Below are 21580 nucleotides of genomic sequence, written 5' to 3'. Positions count from 1 at the left end.
CTTAGAGTTTGAGGACTACCTCAGTCATTTAATTCACCTCCCTGAACCTCTTTCTCTATCATGAAAGATACTACTGCTTACCTCAGATGTTTATTTTCGGTATAAATGAGATTTGTATGCAAAAGCGCTTTGTAGATTTATACTATAAATATTGCAAGATAAGTTTTTCCCCCATTTTATAGATATGATAAATGAAGGCCAAAGAATTTAGTGACTTGTTTTGATGTTACGTAAGTATGGAGGAAACTTTCTTATATACTGCAGTCATTCAGATATGTGAGTTGAAGTGTAAAGTATCATCAAAAATGATGAAAACATACTTCAAATAGTTTAGTTTAGAGCATACAAATATTCAATTCATTTGTCACTTTTTATGTAGGACCAAGCCCTTGTCTTTTTTTTTTTATTCAATTTTATTGACATACCATACAGTCATCCAAAGTGTACAATCATTATTCACAGTACTGTCATATAGTTGTGCAATCATCACCCCAATCTACTTTTTGAACATTTTCCTTGTACCAGAACAAGTGAAAATAAGAGTAAAAACTAAAATAAAGAAGAAGTAAAGAACACCCAAAACACCCCTCCCCTCCCACCCTATTTTTCATTTAGGTTTTTGTCCCCATTTTTCTGCTCATCCTTCCATACACTGGATAAAGGGAGTGTGATCCATAAGGCTTTCACAATCACACTGTCACCTCTCCCTTTATTATTAGTATGCCACTTGATCATAGTCTTTCTAAATCATTTAGTTTCATTTTCATAAAAATAAATCTAGAAAATCTTCCTTTTACATACTTATGGGTTATGGCTTTATTTTCAGGCATCTCAATTTGAGTGTGAGACCAAAGCAGTTGTCATCTTTAGTAAGAAGTGGTGTCCCGGAAGCTCTTCGAGGAGAAGTCTGGCAACTTTTAGCAGGATGTCACAACAATGACCACCTGGTGGAAAAATACCGAATTCTCATCACAAAAGTAAGGGGATGATAATTCAGTTTGAGCATTAATTCTGTTAGACATTTGTAATAAAAATATCATTGTGGTTATTTGATTTCTAAGAGTTTTTTATAATTGCTTTTGGTTATTCATCTAGTCCACAGTTGTTTCTAGTGATGCCAGAAAGGAGAAGGCATGCTTTTCTTCCTTGAAAGACTTTACTTCAGAGGCAAAGGAAGTCCTCTAGCCTATTGTGTATCTAATTCCTTGTTGACCATAATTACTTTTTCAGTCAGATCAGATGTGCTATATGATATGTAAAGCCTTTTGTTCATTTTAATCCAATTCATACTTCACAGAAATGTGGTCTTGGTGGGAAGGCCTAGTTCTAGTTTCTGCAACTGGAGGAGCATGATTTATAATCTCAAACCATATTCCCTTTTAGCCTGTTCTTCTAAAGTGAAAAGTCATTATCTTTACAATATCCCTTTCTCATGTTCACATATTCCTCACAGTTTTGCAAGTGCAGCAACAAAAACTATTCCTCTTATAAGCATACAAGGACTTAAAGTAATTTTATGCAAGGGTAGGCAATGCTTTTTGCTTTTGTGCCTATGTTATTGGTTTTTGTCCTTGGTTTTTTTTCTTCCTCAACATTCTTGAAGTATATATCTTTAGAAAGCAGTTTTTCCAATGGTATGCAAATCCAAAACCTGTGAATAAATTACTCAAAACCTTCAATAATACATGAGAATTTTTCAATGTGACAAAAAGTAGAACCTCTTTTAAAAATGTTAGAAACTTACAGGTAATAGATAATATCTCTGTAAAGCTGATAATGTGTGTGTATGTTTTAAAGCACTTATAGGGCACGAACAGCATTTGAATATGAAATGGTACCTTTCCTCATCAGGAAATGGCTTTTATTTGCTCGGAATATTAGTGTTCCTTTTGACCATCTTATTTCCAGATAGATGTTTTAAATTTTTTTCAAGAATTAATATTCGGATTCCTTCCATTATATTGATATAATTATTTAACTAGCGTTTATTGATTGCCTGTTAGTACCACAATTCTGGAACTAGGATGTCAAATGCAAAAGCATTTAACTGTCTGTCATATGATAATATGTATCTGAGAAAGCATATGAGAGCCATTAGAAGGAATAATTAATTCTGCCTGGGAGTCTTTACCAGGAATGTAACATTTGAGACAGATTCCAGAAAAAAGCTCCCCAGGCATGGAAGGATGAGAAGAGCATTACTCCAAGTATGAACAGAAACATAGAAGTGAGAGTATGTATAGCTAGCAAGGGAACACCTAGTTGATTATTTTCTTTTGTTGGTGAATTATATTTGGGAAATATAATTATGAATTGTGATGCTATCTTTCTAGTTCCTCTTCAAGTTCTTTGAAATGTTTAGTGGAAAAACATCTAAAGAGTTTAGAGCTTTAAACTGAATGTTTTTTGATATCGCTATTCATACATATTTAGAGACATAAAGTCTCTGTGTTTGATTGGGTTCTGTTTTTCTGGTTCCATGAAAATAGTGACAACTCTTTCTAGAATAGAAACCCAGTAGTTACATGATGTGTAAAAGATTTGCTATTAAACTCTGATATATTTGATTAATGTTTTCTATATGCTGATGTCATGTGCTTTATTTTCACATTAAGCTTTTACTGTTGTACTTATGGCTAGAACCCAAAAAGGTATTTTTTAATCCAATTTTATTGAGATATATTCACACACCATACAGTCCATCCAAAGTATGCAATCAGTGGCTCACAGTTATCATTACAAACTTTCATCATCACAGCCAATTTTAGAGCATTTTCATTACTCCAAAAAAAGAAATAAAAATAAAAAAGAAAACCCAAAGCATCCCATAACCCTGTCTCCCTATTATTGACCCTTAGTAGTGATGTGGTACATTTGGTACTGTTGATGACAGAATATTAAGATATTACTGTTAACTGTAGTCCATAGTTGGCAATAGGTTCGTTTTTTCCAACATACCACTCTATTATTGACTCCTTGTAATAGTGTCGTACATTTGTTCTATTTCATGAAATAACTTTTTTGTATTTGTACTGTTAATCACAGACATCATCCACCACAAGATTCACTGTTATGCATTCCCTTCTTTTAACCTCCTGCTTTCCTTCTGGTGATATACATGACTTTAAACTCTTCCCCTTGTTCACCACACAAAAAAGGTTTTTTATGGGTGAAGATTAGTTGAAATTCCTTGCATGTTATCAGAAAATACAAATTATTTAACCATCAAAATATCAGTGAATGCTTTTAAAAGAAAAAACATTAGTGTTATCCAATACAAGTTGGTATTACTTTTCTTTCCTTTTTTGTCTTCCTGTGATAATAACTAATTGTGTGGAAATGGTGATTGATATTTTTTAACTTATTGTAAATTTTTTGGGGGGTAACCACATTCTAAATTTTTAAAGATTAGTTTTGAGTGAACTATAATTTACATATAATTTACATAACAACTTTGAAGTGTAAAGCTCAGTGACATATTACATATAAATATACTTCTGTGACCACCACCCAGAGCAAGAACATATATCCATCACCTTGAAAAGTCACCTTTTTAGTTGTAACCACCCCTCCTACACCCGAGGAAACTACTCTTCCTTTCTCTTTATAGATATGGTTTTGATTGTTAATGAACTTCTTATAAATGGGATCAGACAGCATGTACTTGCTTGGGTCTGACTTCTTCTGCTCATCTATTTTGGTAGTATTCCCTTGTATGAATAAACCATAATGTTTTTATCTATACTTCTATTACAGATTTTTAGTTTTTTTTCCAGTTTTGGCTATCATGAATAAAGCTGCTATGAACATTCTTGTACATAGCTAGATTTATATATATTATTATACTTATGTGGACACTAGTATTTACATATTTAAACATAATTACTAGTTTCTAGGAGTTATTTATTCTGAACACTGAACATGAGTTTTTGTCAGATGTATACTTTGTAGTCTTAAATTTTACATGTTATACTACCTTAGAGAGTTTTTTTTTGCTTAACTTCTTCTAAAACTAAATTTAAAGCAAGAAAGAGTGGCTTGATTTAGAGAGTAAAGGCCAAAAGAAATTAACTTGGCAAACAAATCTGATGATGTCTTTGTCATCATCTTGCTTTAATTGTCAAGCCTGTCTTCTAAGAGATATATATAGGATTTTTTCCATGTACCTTTTGTAATTCATGGACAAATTGGTCTTTCAGGAATACAAAAAATACGCAGGTATATATTTCTAAGGTGGATCTTATTTTTGTAAGCAGTGGAATTAGTTCAGAGACACTCTTCTCCCTGTTTTCCTCTTTAAATTTCAAAATTGTCAGATTTTTTATCTCTAGGAGGAGAATAATAAAACAATATATACCCTTTTTTGAGCACTTATATGTGCCAGATGCTGTGCTATAGTATTTTATATCTATTATCTCAATCATAAGAAAATTCCCATTTTAGAGTTGAAGAAACAGAAGCTCAGTGAAGTGGAGTAATTTGTTCATGATCACTCATGTAAGTAATGGTACAGACAAAATTTGAACTCAGTACTGTGACTCCAAAACTGGTTCTGTTCCATTAGTCTATATGTCTTTCCTTGTACTCAAATTAAAACTTCTTTATACAGGTATGTACTCATTTAGAAATTTATGTATATGCACAAATGTGATTATATACTTACTAGTCTTTACTTATGTCATTTGTTTTTAACTGTAGTCTTTTATTCAGCCATTCTTCTCTTGGTGGGCATTAGGTTCATTTCCAGTTTTCAGCCTCTAAACAGTGCTTATATGCATGGTTTTAGGTTATCAGTATTTATTTGGCAATTTTAACTTAATCTAAGTGATTTTCTTCTATCTCTGACTTCTCATTTCTATTAGGAATGTCTACTGTATTTTATCAAGAGTTTCTTCACCACTTGTTAAATATGATTTTCTTCTTAATTTGTTATTGGAGTAGATACATAATCTATCGACATATGATAGACTTCTTGATAAATTTTCATGGAATAAATTTCTACAGACCAAGTAATTCCTAATATTTTGTTTTCTGGACTTTCTTGTCTTTGACCTTAGGTTCCCCAGCACGGGTCTGTAAATGAAGTTCTGTAATTAGACCATTCATTTTCTCTTCTCTGAATTGAGGTTGATGAAATAAATGTTTGATCTTCATTTAGCTGTATCATCCTGGAAAATCAGGTAGTGGGTTTGAATCCTGCCCCCTAAAATAGGCCATGATTCTGCTGTTCTATAACTGCGTACTCTTGCTATCTGGTTCTACAAGAAAATAGAGCTATATTGTCTGCTCCCATAAGAATTTGCTGTAGCAGGAATTAGGTGTTATTTGTGAAAATAATTTTAAGTCCTCACAATCCATCCCTGTGAAGTCATTTCCCCCTCTAGTGAGTTTCCATAAGTCTTATCTGTCAAGGGAATTCTAAAGGTGTCCTTGTAAGAGGAGATATTAGTGAAGTTATTATTAAAATTACTATTTGTGTTTTTGACCTACAAATCAGCAATTTCATATATATCAACCTAACAATTACAGGTGAATTTTACAGTCACTTTGCTTGAAAGATCTTCCAATCTAAAAGCAGAATCACCTGGTATTTTATTGGGCATTTGTTTGTACATTCAATCAAAAATATCTTTTGAAAACCTGCTCTGTGCAAGGCCTCATAGATATGACCAAGAATAAAAAAAAAAAGACATTTTCCCTGATTTGTGGGACTCCTACAGTATAGTGGGGGAAACACACAATTAACTAAATAATTACAATGAAGTTATGAGTTATAGAAGAGTAAATACAAATTGCTATGCTGAAAATGTCAGGACGGACTTATAATCTAAGAGGTCAAAAAAGTCTCTTATTCAGAAACTATCCAGGAAAGGGGATTATTGGAGTGGGGAAGAGTGTAGCATGACAAGTGTTGTGTTAAAGTAAGAGGGAAAAGCATGTGCTTAAGGGTGAAAGGAGATATGAAAGGAGTGTGAAAAGGGGAAAAGGCCAAAGAGGTAGTTAGGAGCCATATCTAAGAAAGCCTTGGAAGCCATGTTTAAAATTTTGGGCAATGGAAAGTCATTGAAGCTTTTTAAGCAGACAAGTCATATATTCAGATTTAGAAGGCACTATAATAAAGTGGTTTAGAGTGTCCTTCTCAAATCAGATTGTCTTGGTTCAAATCCTATTTCTACTTTGTTTTAGCTATTGATATTAAGCAATTTAACATCTCTAGGCTTCAGTTTTTTAATCTGTAAAAGGGGATAATAATATTACATTATTTATCGAGTTGTTAGAATTAACTTAGATAATGCGTAAAATAATTAGTACAATTCATAGCCCATAGTAAGTGTAAATAACTGCTTAGCTATTGTTATTATTTGTTTTATTAGTTTTAGAAACATCATTCTGGTTACTTGGATTAGAATGGAGTAAGATGAATTGCAGGAAAACCTATTAGCAATTCAGATGAGGGATAATAGTGACTTGAATTAGAGTAGTGGCAAAGGGGAAAAAGAGATTCTATTTTAGAGAAATTTCAGAGCTAGATCCTTGGCACCAGATGATTGGATGAATGTGGCAGATAAGGGAGAGGGCAGAGTGAAAGATGATCAAACTACTTCAAATCATTTTTGGAATGAGACGGATAGAAATAAACCACAACTGTACTAAAACATTCTATCAGTTAAATAAATCAATACTTAACGCTCGTTCTTACCAGATAATAAATGATAGATAATGCCCAGAAGTGAGCCATATGAATTTGAAGAACCGAGATTCAGCCTTTCTTATCTATAGTAGTTAACCCTCTGAGTAGGTTGGGAGAGGAATAAATAGAATTTGAGCAACGTTTTCCTTTCTTTTCTTTATGTTTCCTTTCTCTTGTTTTGCTTCCTTTTTAATTCTATCATTTTCTTGTTATTTTAATCTTTTAGTGTTAGGTTGAACCATGTATAAAAGTTGCCAGTTTTGTAGGTTAGAAATGGTTAAATATTAGCAATTTCATATGGTTCAATCTTTTATATTCTAGTTGCCTAGGATTTTTAACTAGGGTTATGAGGGTTCATTTTGTGTTAGGTTGACTGAAGGAATTTTGCTGTGATGATGGTAAAAACAAGAGGAACCAAGCCCCTTGAAGTTAGCAACTTCAACCTGCCAATCATTGGCTCTTCCCACATCAATGTAGTTCTGGGAGGACATCGTGTGGCCAGATCTGCTATTGCCTTTACCAAAAGAGATGATATTATTTTAGCCTTTTAAAAACCTGATTATAAAAATAATACATAGAAATTGGAAAGTTCAGAAAATATAGGAAGCAATAAAGAAGAAAATAAAAAATTATGTAATTCCACAATCCAATAAGTAGAGTTGATTTTTAATGTATTTCCTTCTTATCACACACACACAGTCTCTGTTTTTATTTTTATTTTTTTAATTTTTAAAAAATATATCATGACATTTGTGGGACTAAATTTACTGCACGCCCCCTCCCGCCCATGTCATTAATAGTTTGTCTCTTGTAAGGAAACTGTTTTTCTTTAATTCAAAACAAAACATTTAACTCTGACTGATTTGACAAAAACGGCTTTCAGACTTGTTTGTTTCCTTCCTATATGAATATTTTGTAGCTCCTAGAGTGGTTATAATAAAATAAAAATGAAGTTGAAAGAACTGTTATTGTTCTAATAATAATGTAGCAGCTTATAGTTTTATTGTATTTTTATTACATTTTTAATTCTTTCAAGTTATCATCCATTGTAATATCTGATTTTATCAGCATAAATGTCTAGTTTTATACTTGAGAAACCTGAAAAATAGAATGTTATGTACCCAAATTCATAAGTAAGTAGTGGAAAAGCCTGAACTCATTCTTGACTTTCATGATTGCTTTTTCTGTTTACTAGAATAATTACTATCAAAAATCATCCGTTTATTTCTTAAAATGTATTAAGCACTCAATAAATGGGAATAAAAAATAAATAGGGGTGGTAGAGCTGAAGGGCTGGGCTTTGCTGCCTGTGTCTGGTGCCTGCAGAACCCAGAGCCCTCTTGCAGACACTGCGGCTTCTGTATCTTCTGTGAGTCAAGCCCCTTGTCTTGGACTTTACCTGCCCCCTTCCATACCTGACCTCCATCCCAGCCCTGCCCTTTCTTTGCCTTAGAAACATTAGTGTCTCTGTGAGAAATGGCACAAATGGCCGTCAAGGTTGGATAATATATATATATATATATATATATATATATATATATATATATGTGTGTGTGTGTGTGTGTGTGAAATACTAAAGATATTTTTGCCCACTCTGGCTTCTACTCACTGAGCTTTCCCTAGTTTTCTTTTGTAATTTACTAGCTTAGCATTAGGACCTGAGGACAATTCTGTCAACAGAATGAATCCTGGACTCTGGCTTTATACACCCACATTCATTATGGGATCTTTTCACATCTTGTCAAATTGTACTAAGATAAAATAAAATAAATGGGTGGCAAGTGTATAGAATAGTAAGTAGCTCGGTTATCTGGGAGGGCAAAGTGTTTGTGGGGTAGGGGTGCAGAGTTGTGAGATCAGATTGGAAAGCAGTAGGGAACCATCTTTTGGACAATGGAATGCCACAATGAAATGTGTACTTTTAGATATTTAATCAGGCAGAAATGAGCAGATTAGAAAAATGAAAGAGACTAAAAGAACAGATGATAATTAATGGTGGCTTAAAGTAAAGTATCAAACACTGAAAGAACGAAATGAATTTGAAAGCATTGTAGAAATAAGATTCCCAAGATTTGTTGACTAGGAACAGTGCATTGAGGGAGACAGTGGTCAAGAAAATTCCCAAGTTTCATACCTGAGTACTTGAAAACACACTGGAAAGAAAAACAGAATCAAGAGAGGCTTATTTGGTGGGAAAAATCTGTGGTTGAAGTCTCTACAGTACATGCAAGTGGAAGATGTGTGATTAGCAGGCAAATTGTATATTGTAAGGGGAGGTCAGAAGTGAAGACCTAGGCAAAGAAATACTTGTGTAGAGACAATAATTGATGCCAAATCATCATTCCTTTTTTCCAGGTACTTTCACTGCCTTGCATTATGTGTAGCCTCAAAGTATTTGAGGAATACACGACAGCATTGAGTGCCTTAGAACTAGGCAGTCACAGTAAGATGGGGTGCTTTGGGATTTAGAGGAGCCCAGCCTCAAGCAATGTAACACGGTTATGGATTGGTGAGAAAACACTTGGACAGATAAAAGCTTAGCTGTTTAGAAAGGCTATTTTAGTTGTATGTGAAGAAAGTGAGTAAAGATTTATATCTGCTGTGTGCTAGGTATTGTAAGTCTTGTATACGTTGTCTCCTTTAATTCTTAACAACTCTGTGAAATAGGGAGTATTATCCTCATTTTATAGATGATGAAGCTAAGGCAAAGAGAGACTAAGTGATATTAGAGCAAAGATTTGAACCCAGATCTTTGTCTCTTCCATGCCTTTGGTCTTTTTTATTGTGCTACACTTTTCCATGTTTTCCAGTGAGACCTGTCAAATATAGCCATCAGGCTTCTGCTCTAATAGGTTTTTGAGTTCTTTACCATCATGTAATAAATTCAGTGCTTTAAATCTTAAGATCTAATTCATTGAATTCTGGTAATGTGTGGCCATTTGCCTGCAATGGAAAAGCAGATAAACTGTAAAAGGTTGGATCACATAAAATATATCTCCACCTAAGTATGTAGACCTTCTGGAATGTTTACAGATGCCAAAATTAATTTTTTTTCACTTGCTGGGTGGGCTAGTTTGGATGTATTATGTCCCCCAAAACACCATTATCTTTGATGCAGTCTTGTGGGGGCAGATGTATTAGTGTTGATGAGGTTGGAACCTATTGATTCAGTGTTTCCATGGAGATGTGACTCAATCAACTGTGGGCAAGACCTTCCATTGGATTATTTCCATGGAGGTATTGCCACACCCATTCAGGGTGGGTCTTAATTGGATCACTGGAGTACTTTAAGGAGAGCCACACAGGCCCAGATGCTTGCTGCTGATGAGAGACATTTTGAAGATGGCCGTTGAAAGCAGACTTCTGCTCCGGAGAAGCTAAGATAGGACAAATGCCCTAAGAGCAACTGAGAGTGACATTTTGAAGAGCACCTGCAGCTAAGAGGGGACAAAACGCCCCAAGAGCAACATTTTGGAGAATGCCATTTTGAAACGCATCTGAGAACAAGCAGACGCCAGCCACATGCCTTCCCAGCTAACAGAGGTTTTCTGGATGCCAATGGCCTTTCTCCATTGAAGGTACCCTTTGTTGATGCCTTTCCTTGGACACTTTATGGCCTCAAGACTGTAAGTTTGTAACCAAATAACCCCCTTTATAAAACCCAATCTATTTCTGGTGTTTTGCAAAAGAGCAGCATTAGCAAACTTGAACACTGGGTATGCATGATACTTTATTTAGGAGGATGAATTGAGAGTTCAGGTGCACCTGAAGGAAAAAATACTAAAATTACCCATTTTCCATGGCACCCCACTCCCAATTAGTCCCAGTTTTACATTGTTTGCAATAGGCACAAGCAGGATTATGTATTCTAGAAAAACAAAAGCTAATTTAATATCTTGAAACTTCCTGTAATTATCAAGCCTGGGTGGAAATGGGTTTATTTACTTTTCCATTCTTTGCACATTTGTGTACCACTTCTTAGCGCAACTTGAAGAAAGAAATGGCGTCTCAAAACTTTGGACAGTGTCAAATACAGGAACAATGTAATTCCTCTTTTAGATGTGTGCTATTTTTGTAATATTCAGAATGTATGAGATTTTCTTTATTTTTCTCTTAAAAAACTGATTTTAAAGTTTGCTTGTTATTTTGATCATCTTTCTTAATACTTGGTGATATCTGGTAGATCATGAGGAAGAGTTAATGCTGAATTTTTAGCCTTCTAGTTAGAACTTCGTGTGCAACTGAATTATTCCTCAGTTGCTATGCCTGTTCAAATGTACTTTTTATTTTTTAATATTGCTTTGTTCCTTGGGAAAATGCCATAAGAAAATAGGAAGTTTCCCTTTACTGTCATCCCTCTGGCAGTTGTTTCTTTCTAATTCCTGGCACTCTGTCCTGGTTTCTACCCCAGCTTGTTGCTAGCAGTCTCAGTTCTGCTTTTCTGCTAAAAAGGGGATTCCAGACAGACGAGGAAACAGTTTTCAAATGCTGCACTGCAGGTTACAAGCATATTAAATTATTCCCCTACTGTGCAGTCTGGAAATCGGGGAGCACTTCTCTGGTGATGCAATCTATCAAGCTGCTCAAGTTGCCAGAGTATGTGAGCTCATGTGTTTTCTTTCCCTTCCCCCTTTTCTCTCTTTTCCCAAACCCCCTCCTTTCCCTGTTTCCCCTCCTACTCCTTTATCCCCTCCCTCTGTGTCTCAGTCCTGCAGTAAACGGGGCTGAAGCACATTCCTGCTTTGCAAGGCTTTCTGTTAAGGATGTATTGTGGCTTTTGTTTGGATTTCATTGTGCAAAATTACAGGTAACACTCTGAAATTGATCTAGACAGATAAATACCATTGGAATATTTCAGAGAGTCAAAATATTACATTGAAATCAATGATGAAAATAAGTTATCTCAGCTAATGGTAATTATGGTTATATGTTTTCAGAAATTCTAAGCTAATGTGGAGGAATAAAAACTTAAGCAGATTCCTTTTCTTCCCTTAAAATGCTCAAATGAAAGGAAATAGGTGTAGATTGATCAGACTGCAGTTGATTTTGTTTTATGTTGATCACGAAGGCTTGTTGCTGCACCTCCTCTGTAAAGTAAGGACTAGTTTTGGGGGATGCTGCCGGGGTGGAGCTAGCCATGGATAGCAGTACCTGGTGGGGTGGGATGGGATGGGGTAGGGTGGGAAGGGTAATACCAGTCTGACCTAGCCAAGTTCTTTGATAAGGGTTTGTTGGATGTGAAATGTAAAATGCTCTTTCCTTTTCTTCTATCAGCTGTTCAGAGGAGACTCATTGCAACTCTTGCTGAAGCTTCTAATTTTCCTCCCTTCTCTTCTGCCCCTTTCCCCTACCCTTATATGACCTGGAGACATTCTCCCCAGAGTTTGCCTTACTCCCCTGGTGCTATGTATGTGGTGAACCTGCCACTATGGCTGCATCTGGAACTGGCCACACACAACTGCCCTTGGCTCTTGGCTCTTACTATTCCAAGGATTTAAAGAGGAACTGCACTGCAGACAATGCACCAGAACAGCAGCATCAGGAGCTTGGAGACTAAAGCTCCTCTGACATTATTAAACACACACAGAGCTGACAGCAATGACAGCAGCTGCTCCTTGGAACTGCTGGCAGCAGCCAAGCGGCAGCATCAAGTGAGAGAACACTCACAAGCTCAAGATGAACTCCACCTTGGATGGTAATCAGAGTAGTCACCCCTTTTGCCTTTTGGCATTTGGCTATTTGGAAACTGTCAATTTTTGCCTTTTAGAAGTGCTGATTATTATCTTTCTAACTATATTGATTGTTTCTGGCAACATCATTGTGATTTTTGTATTTCATTGTGCACCTTTGTTGAACCACCATACGACAAGTTACTTTATCCAGACTATGGCATATGCTGACCTCTTGGTTGGGGTAAGCTGCCTGGTCCCTTCTTTATCACTCCTCCACTATCCCCTTCCAGTAGAGGAGTCCTTGACTTGCCAGATATTTGGTTTTGTTGTATCAGTCCTAAAGAGTGTCTCCATGACCTCTCTAGCCTGTATCAGCATCGACAGATACATTGCCATCACTAAACCTTTAACCTATAATACCCTGATTACACCCTGGAGACTTCGCCTGTGTATCTTACTGATTTGGCTGTACTCTACCCTGGTCTTCCTACCTTCCTTTTTCTACTGGGGCAAACCTGGATATCATGGAGATGTGTTTCAGTGGTGTGCAGAATCCTGGCATACTAACTCCTACTTCACCCTGTTTATCGTGCTGATGTTATATGCCCCAGCAGCCCTCATTGTGTGCTTCACCTATTTCAACATCTTCCACATATGTCAACAGCACACCAAGGAAATCAGTGAAAGGCAAGCCCGTTTCAGCAGCCAGAATGAGGAAGCAAGGGAAGTGCAAACCTGTCCGGATAAACGTTATGCTATGGTCCTGTTCCGAATCACTAGTGTATTTTACATCCTTTGGTTGCCATATATCATCTACTTCCTGTTGGAGAGCTCCTCTGGCCACAACAATCGCCTTGCATCCTTCTTGACCACCTGGCTCGCTATTAGTAACAGTTTCTGCAACTGTGTCATTTATAGTCTCTCCAACAGTGTCTTCCAAAGGGGACTAAAGCATCTCTCACAGACCATATGTACTTCTTGTGCAAGTCAGACCACAGCCAAGGATCCTTACACAGTTAAGAGTAAAGGCCCCTCAAATGGATGCCCTGCCTAAAATGACTCAGATATTGAGTCATTCTTTGTGTATGTGTGTGTGTGTGTATGTGTGTGTGTTTTCCTTTATATCTCTTTGAATTTCTAGTTCACTAGGAAATCTGTTTGAGCAATAACAAACATCTATTCAAAGTACCTTCTAAGTTTGCAGAAATGATTTTCTAAACAGTATTTTAGAACCAGAAGAATCAGGACGATGAACATAAATTGCTCTTGGTTCCAGTTTTTGAAATGTCATAGAAGTGATTCTGCTTTTCAGATTTAAAATGAATAAAGCCATAGCTCACACCCCTTTCCTGCTGGCATGACTGAACCTTTAAAAAGTCATCATGTTGTCACTTTTCTGGGTTCTTTCCAGCTGTTTGGGCTTCATGTGCAATTTGTTTCTTTTAACTGAATGTTAATATACAGTGATGAATTTAACAGGGTTGAAAATACATATATTTTATATGTGTATATATATGTATATGTATGTATTTGTATGTTTACATATATGTCAAAGTATAACTGCACTGCAAGTTTCAACGCTGTCATTTAAAAAGCTAAATGTTTTATTCTCTTGAGATAATTTTTAATAGGGTGAATAATGTGAACACTTAAACATTAATTTTAGAACTCTGCAGTGAACCATGAGGCAAAAGTGCAATCAAATCATATAATTTATGAAAAACTGAGCTACTTTTTGTGCCCTACTTCGTGGAGAGCTAAAAGAAATGTGTGCATAGAAGCCAATCATGTTGTAATATTTGTGCCTGGGCCTTTGTGTATGTGTGTATTGAGAATATTTGAATTGAGTTGGATTTCTCTTGTCCAGCCAATGTGTTTTAATAAGCTAAAATATTAATTAAATGATAGGGTGATCACTGCCATTTTTATAATGGTGAAAAAATATAAAAATGCATCATTAGTTTTCTGTTCTTAATTTATCTAAAGACTTTTGAAATATTAGAACATCAGGGAGAAGGGTGTCATAAGCAACTGAGTCAGAAGATATACTGTGCATTAACTAGCTCTTTTTTAAAATAGAAGGGAGTTAATTTGTGTTTTCTTTGTGGCTAAATAGTTTCAATTAATATAGTAGCAGTATATTATACAAGTATAATTCTTTTTGTAAAACATATTCTTAGTGCTAAGGAAACCATATTTGAAAAGGGACTAACCATATTCTGGTTAATCAAAGCTTCTTTTATTGCCATGCTGTTTCTGGGAAAATATCCTGTAGGATAAAGTTCTTTCCTTGGGAGCAGTCTGTTGTTTTGTTTGTTTGTTTGTTTGTTTTAAGCCAAAGTACTAACAAAATGTATAGCATTTATTATTGTTCTATAGAATTATTACTAATTGAGAGTGGTGTGTGTCTGTGGTAGTGATGTTTTTGTTCTTAAAAGTGATTATCTTTTTTAGCAAGTGATTTATTTTTCTTCCCAGCAGCTCTGGGCATGAGAGTATATTTATCTCTTTTCTACTGGTTTTAATGTTTTGAAAATCTTCAGGGGACTTATTTGATTTCTGCCTTTGCCTAGATGTTGTAATCTGAATGTGACAGTGGCATTCACTGAGATGGAAGATGGAAGAAACCCAAGGGACATGGGTTAAGTGGATTTCTGAATCCAAGAAAGGAAATGGATGTTTATAAAACAGATATGCTCCCCCCCACCATACACACACACATGTATGACAGCATTCTTACGGTTTTAGGTTTTAGGCATAATTTGACTTTATGTAAGCTTTTTAATTTTAAATAAATAAGTGTAATGTAAACATCCAAATTTCATGTTTGGAGTTCTTTCCAAGAGCTTGCTTGCTTGTCCTTATATTTAGTGCTAGAAAATTTGATTCTAAGCTGTTTCAAAATTTGAACTCATACTGAAATTGCAAGTTATGCTAGAAATGGCTTTGTTAAAATTGCTATTTCAAGCCGAAAACCTTTTCTGCTGGGATTCAGAAAAAAGATTGAACACATTTCCCCTTTATTTTTAAGTGGTAAAGATCTAAAAAACTAAATTTACCTTTTTCATCTATGTTAGAGATGCAGCTTTTCAAATTTGCAGTTTCCTTGTGAATTTTTAGCCCAATAAATATGAGAATCCTAAAGACTTTTAGTTTTTATGGAAAACTGATGTTAAATCAGTAGATTTTACTTTCTTTGGGGGCTGGGCTCTTTTAATGTTTTCCTCCAGTAAGAGTCCATCTTGTGAGAATGAAAAAGACAAAATACCTGTTTAATTTTCAGGTAATGGCCAACTGAGCTGGTCTTCTTTTAATGACTAGAAAGATGAGAACTCACTTTAATAAGAACTTTCATTTATAGATTTTCTACATTCCTTCCCTAGTACCAGATTCAGATGTAATTAGAGACATTTTTTTTTTCACATTGGAATCTATATGAACATCTCAGCCTAAAACGGAAGTAGGGACTAAATAGATAACAGTAATTAAATATATATAAATATCCTGCCTCTTGCAACTGATGCTTACTTGATACCAGGTGTCTTTTCAGTTTATCTTGTCTTCATTGTGCTGTATTAGCTCTAGGTTTCTTCCAGGTATTAAATCCTCCTGTTCCCACATTCATTGTCTATAATACCTTTTAATTTTTATTTTTGGCGTATATGTTATGCTGGGAGGTGGCAATGGCAGAGAGTTATACGGGCTCCTGTGGCTAGGGGCAGTTTCATTGTGATACATTTTAAAAGTTTGTGTTTTCTGTTTAAGTAAAATTTTCATCCTGGCATATTTAATGTAACATCTGATGATGTTTGGCTTACATGCCATTCTGACTACTTCAGAATGAGGAAAAAAAGGTATTTTTAGACTCAGTTACCTTGGGCGTTGGCAGAATGTCTCATTTAACTTTATATGGTACATGACTGATGTCAGAGGAGACAAGCTTTTGGTGATTGTGTTGAAATTATTTCATACAAATTTTGAAATAAGATTATATCATTTGTTGCATTTTTTAGAGAGAGTGTGTGTGTGTGTGTGTAAAATGATTTCAATGAAGATGTTTTTCTTCTTTAAGGAGAAAGGACAAGTGTTCCACTTTGGTGAAACTACTGTCTTACACCAGAATGAGTATTTGAATTTTGGAGAAATTTTGCATTTGGGAAAAAGGTTTTCTTTAAGCTTTATTGCTGGATAAATTCTTTTTGAACCGTTTATAAAGGCTGTTCTTTTTTACTTGAATAATGGTCTCAGAAGTTTAAGGATTTGGAAAACTTGAATTTTTGTAGAATAAATCCATTGTATTGTATTCCACATTGTATTGTAGAATAAATACTCTTTGAACTTGAAAACTAAGCGGCAGGTATACAAGCCTCCCAGATAGCAGAATAGTTTCTCTGAGGGTTTCCTCAGCTTTTCAGGTTTAATTGAAAATCTGCACAGTGGCTTTGTAGGAAATGTCTTCATTTCACTGATGATGTGTTTTTGTATGAGAAGAGATTTGTGAACTAAATTATTGATAATTCAGAATTTATTGTTGTGAGCAGATTTGGGGAAGTTTAAGGATAGAGAATTGTGACACTGAGTTTTTTTTGTCTTCATAAATCATTTTATGTGATTTTTGCATAATTTTTCCATTTTAGGTTGAAGAAGTATTTATAATGAATGTACATATTATTAATATATTTGCAGACCCTGATAATAGTCTAGAAATTTATTACGACTGTAAATGAGTTATTCAGCTTTTCTTCAAAATTTGTGTGACAAAAGGGGAACATGATAAAAATAAACTTTGAGCTGAGAATCAAATCTGGGTTTCTGTTACTGCTTAACTAGTTTTGTAAGTTAGGGCAAGTCCCTTCTCTAAACACTTAATTTCTTCTATTAAAGGAGATAATCCCTTCATACCTCTTAGGGTTACTTTAAAAATTGAATTAATTGATTAATGGATGTTAAAGTACTCTGTAAATTGTAAAGTGCTGTGCAAATAAAAATGATCACTGTTATTTGTATCTGCCATGCTTTACATGTAAGGGAGTCATACATAGTGATGCAGTGCTCTCACATTTTGAGATCTTTGAAACTCAATGATAGATCGCTGCTTCATGTTATTACTAATCCCAAACTTGAGAAGAGAGGCAAAAGAAATCCTCATCCATCTAAAAAGACAGTAGCTTCAAATTAAGCCTAAAACTGCTTTCCTTTATTTCCTTTATTTTCTGCAGACACTCTGAGGGTAAGGGACAGTGTTTCTTCATAAATATCTCCAAAATCTAATGTAGGACTTGACTCAGAAGAGAAGTGTTAGTAAATTTTACAGACTAAATGAATGACCTTTGCTAATTACTTATAGTTCCCAGCCTTTTCTTTTCTGTAAAGGACTATAGGGCAGTGATGCTCAAAAGGTAGTCCAAGAGATTCACAAGCAGACTTCCATTTGGTCTAGACCATTCCAGATGCTGAATAATGAATGGAATTTCTTTTTAGTACCAAGAGACCAGATTGTGGGAATATGAGTGCTCTATATGCTAGGTAAGTTTACTACTCTTGGAAACCCTGTAGCCATGGCCCAAGGAGCATTACTTAATGCTATCAAGTTGCCACCTTGCCACAGTGTGGATAACAAATACATAACTGGATGAGACTTTTTTCTTGGCTCTGAATCCAGATAAGGGAGGCTGTAAAAACAATCACAAGGAAAGAGGAGCTATGGAAAGCCTTGCTGAAAGAAACTGATTCTAATTTTATAGTATTACTTTGTCTCCTTTTTAGTCTTTACCAGTTTTCCAGCTCTTTCTTCTTTTTCCTAACACACTGCTGCAAAGATAAAGTAGCCAGAGGGAAGTGCTTCAAGTGATATTGCCCTATGGTGGAGAAAATTGTTTTATGCAAGGCAGTGGCTTCTAGGGAAAGATTAAGAAGCAGTCAAGAAGAAGCACTTACCCAACAGGCTCTGCTGTTGGTACAAGTATAGCTGACCTCAGAGATACAAAGAAGTATCATATGATCCCTTTCTTGTAGATAGTTTTTAGACACTTCATAAGAAAAAAAATTTTTTTTATGATAATCTTTCAGTAAGCCTCACAAAGTGTCTTTACCTGGAGGAATTTACAAGGCCTGCTGGTGGGACATTTGGCATAAGAGTCCATGTTCTGGGGTGAGTTCATATAGCACCAGTGTATATAATCATAATGCCACTTTATTAGTTTAAAATAAGAAATAAATTCTAGCAATGGGTGGGGAGGGGTGTGTTTCCCTACTGATAGATCCTCGTGGGAAGCCAAATAATATTCTGAAGGTTGCTTAGCGAAGATGGATTCTCAGAACATGGTTCTGTAACATGAGCATTAACTGGTACAGACTAAACCTGATTTGCCATCTCCACACTTGGGAAGCTTTGTCATTGAGATCATAATAAAAATTGAAATCATCTCTGCTTCCAGTACTGACCAACTTACCTTGTAATCGACATATTATTTCTTTAGTTAAATTAAGGTATTTTTTACTTGTCTTTTAGTTCAATTTCTTGAAAGTCTTAATAGTCTTACAAACCTGCAACACATTCTTTTTCTTTAAGTTGGTTTTATATATTGCTGTCCTTATCTTTTATCATAAAAGATAGTGATTTCAGGATTTAATACTCAAAGAGCTTATTCCTTTATTCCTAAAGGTTTGGGAAACAGCTCAGCTTGGTTTTTGCATGTAGAGCCTATACACTGCCTAGTTGGAAAAGCAAGATATAGGAAAATACCTATAAAAATAAACAGTATCAGTCAGATAATTAGGACTGAGACATTAAATATGTAATATGTCAGATCATGTCTAGCAAAAGGGGGCGGAGAGGGGCATTTGAGCTGAAAGGGACCTTAGGAAACTGAAGTTTAGAGTTGCCCGAGTGACAGTGCTAATAAGTGGAATATCTGGGATTCAAATCTGGGTCTTTCTGACTCCAAAGCCTACGTTCTTACCTTGTTTAATTCTCAGAGCAACCTATTTTTATTTAATTCTCAAAGCAACATATTTTACAGATGACGCAATTTAGGCTTAAAGTTGTTAAGAAACTTCCAAGGTTACACTTTTAGAAAGTGACAGTGTTAGAATTCAGATCCAGTTCTTTGACTCTAAAGCCTTATTCTTTACCAATATATAAACTGTCTCCTAGATTTGAAAAATATAGGGCAGACTTCCTTTTAAATATATTGGATTGAATATGCATGTTTAATTCTGTTAACCCCATTAAAAAGAACAGCAAAGATATAATCTGAATGGACAAAGAGAAGTGGAGTAGAGATGATGGCAGATTAATGATGCCAACAAAATTTTGGAATATAGAACCCCAGTGGACAAGTGGTAACTGATGGAGCAGAATGGACAAAGATGAATCCTAAAGTTGGCAAGGGATGAGGGGAGGGGTTGTGCCAAAAGAAGCAAGCTGATGTGCCCATAGAATCTTGGAAATACTTGGGAATTGGAGTCCAAAAATGCCTCTGAAAGTAGGGAATAATATGAGGCTGAAAGCAGAATTGATAGAAAGTTCACATAAGACACATTTAGATACCATGAACTCCCACTCCCCCTCTTCATCTCACTGTTATCCCCATCCCAAGCTGGCTTAAGCAGGCAACTGGGTTTTCACCATTCCAGCAAAAGATGGGATATTTACTGTTTGGAGAGATTGAACCAAAAATACTCTGGATAACAGACATAGCTGAGGATGGGAATAAGGTGCATTGTTAAAAACGTGTCAAGAGAAAGTCTGAATATTAAATAATCAGTCCCTTATCCACTTTACCCCCAGAATGTACTTAGCCAGTCTTACACCCTCTCAGCAGGAGATAAGAGGAGTGTAGTCTGAGGACTGACATTGAGGGTTCCCAAACAAAACAGCCATGTTCCCTGCTTGATCACCTTATGGTGATGCCCATCAGTCATATCCCACTCATGCATACAGAGCTTCTAATTCATTTTATTACTGCCTCTCTTTTAATATTAACAGACAGCCAGAAATCACTGGACTTTTGGGAAAAGCTTCTCACATAAAATACAGAACTCAAAACAGAGGAAATCAAAGGAAACAAAAATAATGTGGGATAGAAGAAAACCTGTGCTCCGCCCTCCCCCCAAAAAATCCCTCTGTAACTAGTTAGAGAAGGTTTTGTATCTGTTAAAGGAGAACAGGATGCCATAAGAAGGAATATTAAGAGAACAAGAATGATCTCTTGAGATTTCAAGTATAAAAAAAAAGACATTTACAAAAATCGACAGAAGAGTTGGAAAATAAAGTTGAAATATGCTAGATAGCAAAAAAGAAAGAGATTAAAAATGGTAGATGAAAAGCAAGAGAATTAGAGGCTGAATCAAGGCAGCCCAATACCTAACAGGATATCCAGAAATAGATTAGAGAAAAAGGGAGGAGGAAATTCTCAAAGAAATATAAGAAAACTTTCCAGAAATGGAGGATGTGAATTTCCATAATGAAGAGGCCAGCTCAAGGAAAGAAAAAGACTCATACCATGGCAAATCATCATAAAATTTCAGAACATTAGGGATAAAGAAGAATCTTAAAAGCTTTTTGGACTGGGGTGGAAGTGGGAGAGTAGACACATGTGCAAAGTATAGGGATTTGAATAACATTGGACTTTCAGTCACATTGAAGTAAGACAATAATGGGGAATAATGTCACAGTTTTGAGGAAAAGTGACTTCCAATCCAGAATTTTATACCCAGACTATCGTTGATATATAAGGTCTCAAAGCATTTACCTGCCTTACATACTTTCTCAGGAGGTTACTGGAAGATATGCTTCCCCAGAATGAGGGATGAAACCAAGAAAGGTGAAAATACAGAGCTGAACAAACAAGAACTCCAATACAGGTGAGAGGTGAAGAGAATTACCATGGTGACAAGGACAGAAAGCCCTAGGAAGAATGCTGTGTGGCAGATCTAGAGAGCAACTAGTCCAAATTGGAGCAGAAAGAAGGGGGGATACTAGGAAGTGTGTATCTAGGAAAAAATAATAGAACTTTTAATAATATTGAGAGGAATTTTACAGTTCTGTCAGGTTTTTAGGGCTAGATACCTAGATACCTAGAAATCCAAACAAAAGATAAAAGCAGTAACTTCTGAAAAAAAGGAGGAAATTGAAGGAGGAAATCTAATCACGAGACATGCACTGTGACTCAGTTATGAACACTATTGATTTAATTAAAAATTTCAACAGAAC

General features: G+C 35.5%; 2 protein-coding genes across 5 annotated transcripts in view; both read left to right on the top strand.

Moving 5' to 3' along the window:
- RABGAP1 (RAB GTPase activating protein 1) overlaps positions 1–21580 on the top strand; it is a 200635-nt gene that overhangs the window by 109605 nt on the left and 69450 nt on the right. For all 4 annotated transcript variants that reach the window (XR_005210750.1, XM_037798308.1, XM_037798309.1 and 1 more), the window contains one exon: positions 827–977. Coding sequence is in view for 3 of the 4 variants with exons in the window: in XM_037798308.1 (XP_037654236.1) it covers positions 827–977 (151 nt within the window). In the remaining variant the exon portion in view is untranslated. The remainder of the gene's footprint in view (positions 1–826; positions 978–21580) is intronic.
- GPR21 (G protein-coupled receptor 21) lies at positions 10800–17123 on the top strand. Its single transcript, XM_037798312.1, has 2 exons — positions 10800–11498; positions 11966–17123. The coding sequence occupies exon 2, from the start codon at positions 12368–12370 to the stop codon at positions 13415–13417; it is 1050 nt and encodes a 349-aa protein (XP_037654240.1). The 5' UTR covers positions 10800–11498; positions 11966–12367; the 3' UTR covers positions 13418–17123.

The sequence above is a fragment of the Choloepus didactylus genome, chromosome 10 (assembly GCF_015220235.1).
Source record: "Choloepus didactylus isolate mChoDid1 chromosome 10, mChoDid1.pri, whole genome shotgun sequence".
Classification (NCBI taxonomy): Eukaryota; Metazoa; Chordata; class Mammalia; order Pilosa; family Megalonychidae; genus Choloepus; species Choloepus didactylus.
Note: the sequence above shows the minus strand (reverse complement) of the source record. Positions and strands in the feature narration are given on the sequence as shown.

Bases quoted from the DNA above. Each gene is read 5' to 3' on its own strand.
- GPR21 (XM_037798312.1), top strand. From the start codon at position 12,368: ATGAACTCCACCTTGGATGGTAATCAGAGTAGTCACCCCTTTTGCCTT.